The sequence below is a fragment of the Elaeis guineensis genome, chromosome 2 (assembly GCF_000442705.2).
Source record: "Elaeis guineensis isolate ETL-2024a chromosome 2, EG11, whole genome shotgun sequence".
NCBI classification, from domain to species: Eukaryota; Viridiplantae; Streptophyta; class Magnoliopsida; order Arecales; family Arecaceae; genus Elaeis; species Elaeis guineensis.
Window position 1 is genome coordinate 122,483,991 of NC_025994.2, and position 9,442 is coordinate 122,493,432.

The following is a 9,442-nucleotide window of genomic DNA, read 5'->3' on the forward strand; positions in this document are numbered from 1 at the left end:
TTTGTTATAAAAAAATCCCTTGGGACTTAATCTATCCAACAGCGTTTTAAGTTTTTTCTCTATTCTACAATAGTTATCTTTTTCATTCTTTTTTTTCTTTATTTTTTTTGAATGCCAAAATAGTAAAAAAATCTTTTTAATCCATTATACAAGAAAAGAGTTTATCCTTTAATATATGTGTGTGAATTGGATTAAATCGAATCTAACGGAATCGGGTCGAAGAGCGGGTGTGGATTGAAGGACAAACTGGTGGAAAAGCATGTTTGGAGGAAAACTCATTTGAAAAATTTTAAAATTTTAAATTTAAATTTCCCTCCAACAAGACTAAGTAAAAGGATGAATTAAGATAGAATTTTCTAACGTATCTTATTGTTTGGGGGCTTTATTGGTTGGTCAAACAATAAAACATTTCAAAATATTAGTATATATTTGTATTTGCATCTATATGCATTGCAAAAAGATAAAGCAAAAGCCTTAAGATTAGCCATCATGTTTTCATCGTATCACCGTATTATTTCAATATTTCGACGATTGAATGGAAACCAATACTTCCAAGCTTAGCTTATTTCTCAGACAAAGGTACACAATGAATAAAATAATAACATGGAAGAATCTCTTTCAGAAGCATGGCTTCGTAAGAGATATAATTATATAAAATAAAAAGAAAACAAGCAATTTTATATCCATAAAAGTATTGTCATTTTCTTAAAATAAAATATTTATAATATTTACATGAAATCACCGTCCATGCAGAGTTCTATTTTTATCATGGAATCCATCTCCATCTATACCTCAATGCTCTCGGAAAAAATATTTCTTACACTACATGTACCCTGCAACTGTGCATGCTATCAATAACCTAGATGCATTATTACAGGTCTCATCCATTATATGCTTATCTCGATGGTTGGTTCATCGAAATGCATCTCGGTGGTCGATAGTGTGTACTATAGATGCTGTGCAAGCTATTATATTTCCGGCCTTAGGCGCTGGTGGGCCAATTGAAGTGATTCTGATAAATGATTAGTAATCGGTGTTGCACTTAGTATATCAATTGATAATTTCGTAATAAAGAAGGCTCATTAGTAAATAAGTTTCCAACAATAAAAAAACAATCGGTTGACGAGGTAATTTGGTGGTGGGACCCCTACAAACTTGTATGAATGACGAAACCGGCTCTTATCCTCTCCCGCCGGTCTAGACTACCGCAGGGTCTCTTTCCAACCTGCCTGTCCCATGATAGAAATCCAATCAACTGACGGCTCCGATTCGTCCATCAAGAATATCAGAGAGATTCAACGGCTGAGACAGGGGCCGAGAAAACAATGGAAAAGATTCCTCCATGCTTCCTATAAGAAAGAATCATCCACCTCCCCTTCCTTCTCCGAAATTCCTCGTTCCGTAGCGGAGGCCTATCCGACACGATTCGACCGATGGGCCGCCCCGCCGCCACCGCCGCCGCCGGCGCGTTTCTCCTCCTCCTCCTCCTCCTCCTGCCGTTCTTGCTCGCTGAGTCTCGGTCTTTCTTCCCTATCCGGCTTCCATCCGATCGCGAGGACCACGAGTTCAACGGCGATGATGACACCGTGGGGACGAGATGGGCGGTCCTGATCGCCGGATCGTCCGGCTACGGGAACTACCGACATCAGGTATATCGTCACCCTGAACCTTCTTCTTCTCCATCTCCGAGTTATAACCTAACGAGTGTTTCGTAGATTTCCTTTTTTTTCTTTAGTATGTCATATTGTTCGTTTCTTTGCCTGCCTGTTTATGGCTCTTTGCTTCGTGAGAAATTAACCTTTCGTATTGTTAACTATTATCGTATCATAGTTTTTTCTTTTGGGGGAATTATTGGAACTCATCCTTAAAATATTTATCTTCATGCTAATCATTTGTTTTGCTGATTTAAAATTTTGTTTTTTTCTTTTGTTAATTCGTTAGCTGCATCTAGAAGTTGTAACTTTGGTATATGATGGTTAAAAACGGGTAATTATGGTTTCTTTTTACCATTGAAGGGATCAAGGAGGCTCAAAACGTAAGGCGCCACCGATTCTCCCCTCCTTTAACCCTTTAATTATTATCTTTGATGAATAGCTGTTAATAGTTTCAGGATTCTATTAGCGAACTAAAGCTAAGAGCTTTTAGAGTCTGATTCGTTCTTATTAATTAAAAGATTTTGTCGGATATTCCTGTATTTGGTGCTGTCGGATCATACTATTGGCGAGTTATTGAGAAGCGGTAACATATATTCATATATATATTTTTTGCAATTTTTTTTTAAAAAAATTGGTCTTTCATTATTTTTAACTTTTTTTCTCAGATTTCTAGCGAAGTGTTCAAATGTTTTATGACATATTGAGTTGAATTATTCCCAGATATCGAAGCCATGATTATATGTCGTGCGCTAAGAAAATCAGTGAGTTTGTTAAAGGACTTGCACGCTGTTTTGCTGTCCCTTTCACGAATGTTGGGTATGATAGTGATCATGGTCTATATCCGTGTCTCGTAGTTGGAGCTCAATGACTCTCAATTTGATCTTATGCTTAAGGGAAAAGGAAAGTGACCTTGGTTTAGGATGATGGCTGAAGAAATTACTTTTTCGGGATTAATTTAAAGGCAGTAAATTATCATGATGCATAATGGAGGCTGATGAAAAGAATGAAATTAAATCTTTCTAAAACTTCTATGCTGATGAACCTTGACATTTTTGGTAGACTAACCTGCATATTGTCTAGTATTTAGTCCCAGGCTTCTGAGTTCTGGAATTTGTGAGGTAATCTTTCAATAATTTTTCTTTGAATAATTCTTTTCTTCAGTTTGCAATCAGCATCTGTGCCGGGGAATCCATTGTTTGCTTGCTGTAGTTCCTTCATCTTCCCCCCCTTTGTTTTCCTAAATCGTATTTCCATCTTTTAATATACAAGCAGGCTGCATCCCAGAGTTTTCATTTACAATGTTATTTTCTTTTAAAGAGCTCCTCTTATTATTTCTTTATTTTTTTAATATATTTCTTATGCTTTGTAAGGACTTAGAATGATGATATGAATTTTGATTTCAGTGATATTAGTTGACTAATAGTCCAAGAAACAAACTATATCCAAAATCATGGTGATATGCCTCAATATTTTAATGGTCAATTATCAGATTCTTTTATAAATTAGGGAAGACGTGGAAGTTCGCTGACATATGTAAGATTTTGGCCCTGGCATTTGTGATATTTCCTGCTTCGCTGTTGAAAAGTTACCTTCCTCTTTCTTATTTCTTTGTATAATTCCATTCATTCATCTGCATCTCAGGAATATGGTGATAGGCATAATCTAACAGTAATTGTCAGATCACCATATGAATATCTCCTCATACTTACATGAATGAATATATTGTTAATAAAATCTAATATAAATGAACACCACTTTGTACTTTGTTGGATGCAAGTTTTCTGACATTAGCATTTAACTTTTAGTGATATATGATGTTTTTGAAACTTTGAAGGCCATTTTGAAGATCACATTCATGCTGTATCTTTTGGCTTGTACATCACCATCGATTCATACATGTCCAATCTAACTTGCTTGTCCTAATGTCCCGTTTCCCAGTTTTTTGGTTCCAGAACTTGATTTTGTGAACCGTTGCTCTTTGCTCGAAGTTCAGGGAACAATAGTTGCCTCTCCTGTCAATTTTACAATTGTATTTGAATTCAAATGCTTTTCTGTTCACCAAGCATCCAGTTTGAGCAGCTATTGAATTTGATGTACTAGAAGGCCTTGGTATCAATTTTTTGCAAAACCCGTAGCTCACGCTTTTCAACATGACATTCCTCCCCAAAACATGAGAGACATCTATGCTTGAAATATATTGGAAGCAAGCAAGAATTTCAGCAGCTAGTGGATATCGGGTATTTGCACTTCCATTACATCACATGCATGTTTGGTATGCTGTTTTCACTTCTACATTCTTTTATGAGTTTAGACATGTACCCGTTACTATGGTGCATTGCTGGTGCGATGTAACTGCCAGTATTTAGTTTTAAGCATCGATACAGCACATTTCACTGCATTAGGAACCAAGGTTTCTTTTTCAAGAGAATCCTTTCCAGACAAATTTGCAGGCCCTGGTATGGTGCTCCTTAGGACAATCACTGGAATCAGATCGTCATTCCTGGGGTTGCCTAGGGAAGGTTGTTGACACTGACCCAGACCTTTGGGTTTGGCTTGGTCCAATAAAAAAAAATAAAATTCCAATCTTCTAATCCTCTACCGGAAGCTTGATTTAGTAATAGAATAGTAGTTAGTGTGCACAAGAGGTCTTTGCTTGGTAGAACAGTTCAAGAAGGAGGGAGAAGAGCAGAACCAAGACAGATGAGAAACAAAAAGATGTGAATTAAAAGAACTACATAGGGCTGCCCTCTTGTATCACCTTGGTTTATGGCTGTGTTTTCCCTGGCATTGTTTTTTCCTGGTTGAGCTAATCCTTCTTTAAATTTGCAAAGAAAAAGGTTTCATACTTAATTCTAGTGATACTGTGATAGTACCATTGAATTTTCATCTTAATTTAATCATTCTATTTTTATATGGATGTCTAAATATATGATCCCTTTCCTTTGCAACATTCTCTCAGGCTGATGTGTGTCATGCATATCAAATCATGAAGAAAGGTGGATTGAAAGATGAGAATATCATTGTTTTCATGTATGATGATATTGCTTACAATGAGGAAAATCCTAGACGTGGTATCATAATCAATCACCCACAGGGGGAGGATGTATATGCAGGAGTTCCAAAGGTTTGCTTTTGTGCCCCCTTTTTGTTAGAAACTAAGAGTATAGTTTTATGTTTTGACCATCATTGATTGTTTGCCTGAGCCCTGTGATATCTCTTTTCAGGATTATGTGGGAGAGGATGTCAACGTTAACAACTTTTTCGCTGTTCTCCTTGGAAACAAAACTGCATTAACTGGAGGAAGTGGGAAAGTGGTTGATAGTGGCCCTGATGATCATATCTTCATATTCTATTCTGATCATGGTGGACCTGGGGTTCTTGGTTAGTAGTTGAATTGTTAGTGTTCTAGGAGTTTAATTATAGAATTTTTCTTTGGTTCTTTGATGCACGATATTTTATAGTTAAATCTCATACTATTAATAATATCCTCTTTTTTCAAGGGGATACTATTAGTAATATCTAATATATTACACATAACTAATATAACTAATAATGCAGAATTAGATGTAACTAAATAGACTTAATAGAGTTCTACTTATCTAACAGGATTTTATGACTAATTAGTAGAGATATATGCTGAAGTGCATATGGTTAATTAGATTACCATTCTATCATCATACATATATATTCTCTTACGTATTCTATCATTTATATACATTATATTTATATTTTTTAAATTGAACTTATACTTTAAAAAAAATAAAAAATGTATGCTTGTTAACTGGGTAAGAAAAACTAATTCTGAGTACTCGTGTTCTTAAATTATCTACATAATAATTCTAATTCATCATTAGGCTAGAGTATCAGATTACTCAGGTCCCAGAAGTCACAGTTAGCCTCAGAATCTCACCTAGTGACTTGTACAGGTGGTTTATGAGGTGCCTTAGGGAAATTATGATGTTGAAGCTTGAGACTGACTACCATATTTTTCTGTCCTGAAACTTTGCCAGGAATGCCCACCTACCCTTACCTTTATGCTGATGACTTGATAGCTGTTTTGAAGAAAAAACATGCTGCTGGGACCTATAAAAGCATGGTATCTAACTATCTATGTTATATTTGCGGCTGTATAATCTTGCTAATATTGTTATAATAGTTTACAATTTTTTTTAATGTTTCAGGTATTTTATCTTGAAGCATGTGAATCTGGGAGTATATTTGAGGGTCTTCTGCCAGCAGATATAAACATTTATGCAACCACAGCATCAAATGCTGTGGAGAGTAGTTGGGGAACTTACTGCCCTGGAGAGTACCCTAGCCCTCCCCCAGAGTACTATACCTGTTTGGGAGACCTGTATAGTGTTGCTTGGATGGAAGACAGGTGCACATACCTCCTCCACTACATAGTTTGCTCCAGCTTGATCTTTCCCTTTTTCCTTTGAAAATCATGAATGTCTCAAAATAATGCATGTTATATTTAATTCAGGCACACAAAGTTGATAATTTTTTAATTTACATTTTCTTAAAAACGATCTGCAAAACCATAAAGATAGTGTTTTAAGTTGCCCATTATATTTTGAGATTGTTTGTCAGACAAACTTATACATATGATTAGCAAAGTGTGGAAGATAGTTAACATGATTTGTCCATATGCAGGAGTTAAGAAATTTGTAACTCTTACCTTGCTTCAGATATTTTAATGCTGTATGATTTTGTTGGTTTTGCATGTCATACCAACACACAACAAGATAATTTTTCATTCTCGTTGGTTGAAATCTTACTTTTGTGGACATTATTTTTGTATCAAAAACATTCAAATATTTCAAATTTACCAGAGCTTCCTTCCTACAATGAAACAAAATTGTGGTGGGTAATCATTGGAGGACAGGGAGACAGAGAAGAACTTAACTGGCATAAAGGATAATGGAATTGAAATTCATTTCAAAGAAGTTACGTATGTGTTTCGATGGATTTTCTTGGTTAGGATTCTTGAATGACTTTCAGTTTTATAGATACTTTCTTGAATGGTTAATCAGGAGTAGAAAGACTTATATGGTCTTTCTGTTAATAATTTCCAAGTTTGTAGTGTGGAGACTAATTGTTTCTTGTGTGGACAGTGATATACACAATTTGCGGACTGAAACACTGAAGCAGCAGTATCAACTGGTAAGGGATTCATATCAGTGTTTTCTTTGTCTGGCATTATGTGCTTGTGTTACTTTGAAGAGTGGATATAACTTGTTCTGGTGGTGCTTGCAGGTCAAAGCTAGGGCTGCAGTTCATAATACATATAGTTTTGGTTCTCATGTTATGCAATATGGGGATTTAGATCTCAATGCGGAACAACTTTTCTTGTACATTGGTTCAAATCCTGCTAATGACAATGCCACCTTCATAGATGATAATGCGTTGCCATCATTTTCTAGGGCTGTGAACCAACGGGATGCGGATCTACTTTATTTCTGGCATAAGGTTGGTTTTGCTTCTTTTGTAGGTTATTTACTTATTTAATTCATGTAGTAATTTACAAGTCCCTGACATGCAATAGCAGTTGCTTAATTTGATACAACTTTTTATGTTGAATGGTTCTACTGCTGTTGCTGCATCTTTCACCCTCCACCTCACTGATCTTTCTTCTTCTTGGCACAGTATCGGGAATCACCTGAAGGCTCTTCTAAGAAACTTGAAGCTCAGAAGCAATTGCTTGAAGTAATGTCTCATAGATTGCATGTAGATAACAGTATGGAGCTAATTGGGAAGCTTCTCTTTGGTTCTGAGGAGGGCCCGAAAGTGCTGAGCACTGTTCGACCCACAGGCCAGCCTTTAGTTGATGACTGGGACTGCCTCAAGTCATTGGTAAGGGACGTTAAAAGCTCACCTTTTAAACCCTTTATTTTGTTTATATACTTATTTACTGGTCGTTATGATTAATCATTTAAATCTTCAGAATATGGCCTTGAATCCCCTAAATTGGCAAAGCCTGTTTGTGCTATAGGCATTTTCAATTATGTAAATGTGCCTGTCATTTTGAAAAATTGTATCCACCAGATCTGCTAATGTCATCTTAGTTCGTCCCTTAAGTGTGAACATGAACCATGGAAGGTTGCAGGTGTTGAACCATCCATCACTGACATCTGAGTCATTCTCATTACACTCGTCTTGGGGAAAACTCTTATCATGGATTAGGGCAGCATCTTATAATTGATGCTGTTTTCCTAAACCAGATGATGATGGAGGTTTGCCATTTAATAGCATATATACAAAGAGCCTCATAGTATCCACAAGTCTGACTTTGTCATGATATTGGTCATGTTGTCACTTGTCCATTGTGGATTCTTCATTGCCTGTGATCGGGCTTTCTTATTGTTGTCAAAGCAGAGTAAATTTTTATGCTACCTTCTAGTTGACCTTCTGGGTTCTGACCTTGTTTTTAATATCTAAACATCATTTGAATATATGTATATGTATATGTTTGTTACCATTTCACGTTCCTCGAGTACATTGAGATACTTCAGTCATGCTTTTCATGCATCTCCAATTTTTCTCTAGTTAATGCAGAATAACATAAATATTTGTTGACCTTCCACTTATAATCTTCTTTGTAATGACAGTTTGTTACTATATCCTGGTTAAAAACTATATGGTTTTGACCAGAATTGACAACCTTTCAATCTTTAGTACATAATCATGCCTTTTCTTCTTTGTAGGTACGGACTTTTGAGACACACTGTGGATCTCTAGCTCAATATGGCATGAAACACATGCGGTCCCTCGCAAACATCTGCAATGCAGGCATCAAGAAGGAAACAATGGCTGAGGTGTCTGCTCAAGCTTGCTTCAGGGTTCCCTCGAACCCCTGGAGTTCTCTCCATGGGGGTTTCAGTGCTTGAAGCAACCATGTTAAGAGTTGTGCTATGTTAATGTGTTTGTGGCTTAAATATATATGGAAGTTGCTCTGATTCTCCAGCACTGTAAATAAAGTTACCTGAAAAGCTGGAGAAATCTCCATGCGCTAATATGCTCAATTCATGAAATGGCCATTTGTAAATCATTTATATACTATTGATGGCATTTACAATTAAAGTTAGCTTGGTGTGAAAATTCTACTTAGTTCATGGTGAACAATAGATCCGAGCGGTAAGCTCCTGAAACATGGTTTGTAGCCTTTAAGACTATAAAAAGCTACTTAAATGGCATGGATGTTGGGTTGCCCTTTTGCTGGTACTTTCGAGCTTTTTGTTTTCTCCTGCCCTGGTAATCACACTGGTTCTGAAATTTTGGTACCTCCTTTCTACAGGGACTTGGCGTTTGGTTGGTAATGCAGCTCGATGCGAACATAATTTGTTCAAAACATACAATTAGTGATATTGCAAGATTTTATATGTTTTTTGGAATTATAGATTCGATTTATTGAACTGATGCTTCTTTCTGTTATCAAGAAATTTTGCTTTTGAAACAGTCACCTTGGAAAGAAACTAAATCTGGAGTTTTAAATCCAAAAAGTAGAGAAATATGGGAAGAAGGTTAACATGATTAAAAAAAAAAAAAAAAAGAACTCCAGAAGGGTCTACTTGTCGAATCATAAGTGGCTAGCTTTCTTGACCGGATCCAAGCCGTTCTGGTTGGCATCTGATTTAGCGTTGCTGATGATACTATCTCTTGATTTCTGAGAGACAACTGAGCCTATATGAAAAAAGCCTAGCTCACCACGGATCCAAAGCCTACCTTGCCATGTCATGACCTCATGTAATCCTTATACCGAAAACAAGCCCTGCTACAAATCGTGG

At 36.4% G+C, this 9,442-nt stretch overlaps 1 protein-coding gene across 1 annotated transcript; it reads left to right on the forward strand.

Moving 5' to 3' along the window:
• The first annotated feature begins 1,381 nt into the window (after positions 1 to 1,381).
• On the forward strand, positions 1,382 to 8,756 carry LOC105037223 (vacuolar-processing enzyme). The gene is made up of 9 exons (XM_010912944.4): positions 1,382 to 1,649; positions 4,615 to 4,779; positions 4,880 to 5,036; positions 5,666 to 5,751; positions 5,837 to 6,036; positions 6,773 to 6,821; positions 6,915 to 7,127; positions 7,305 to 7,511; positions 8,363 to 8,756. Exons 1-9 carry the CDS (start codon positions 1,434 to 1,436, stop codon positions 8,543 to 8,545), a joined length of 1,476 nt encoding a protein of 491 aa, XP_010911246.1. The 5' UTR covers positions 1,382 to 1,433; the 3' UTR covers positions 8,546 to 8,756.
• The last annotated feature ends 686 nt before the right edge of the window (positions 8,757 to 9,442 follow it).

What these genes read in the sequence shown, in the direction of transcription:
- LOC105037223 (XM_010912944.4), top strand. Translation starts at nt 1,434, where the DNA reads ATGGGCCGCCCCGCCGCCACCGCCGCCGCCGGCGCGTTTCTCCTCCTC. An exon ending in ACGGGAACTACCGACATCAG is followed by an intron (nt 1,650 to 4,614) that starts GTATATCGTCAC and finishes ACATTCTCTCAG; the next exon opens with GCTGATGTGTGTCATGCATA. An exon ending in TATATGCAGGAGTTCCAAAG is followed by an intron (nt 4,780 to 4,879) that starts GTTTGCTTTTGT and finishes ATCTCTTTTCAG; the next exon opens with GATTATGTGGGAGAGGATGT.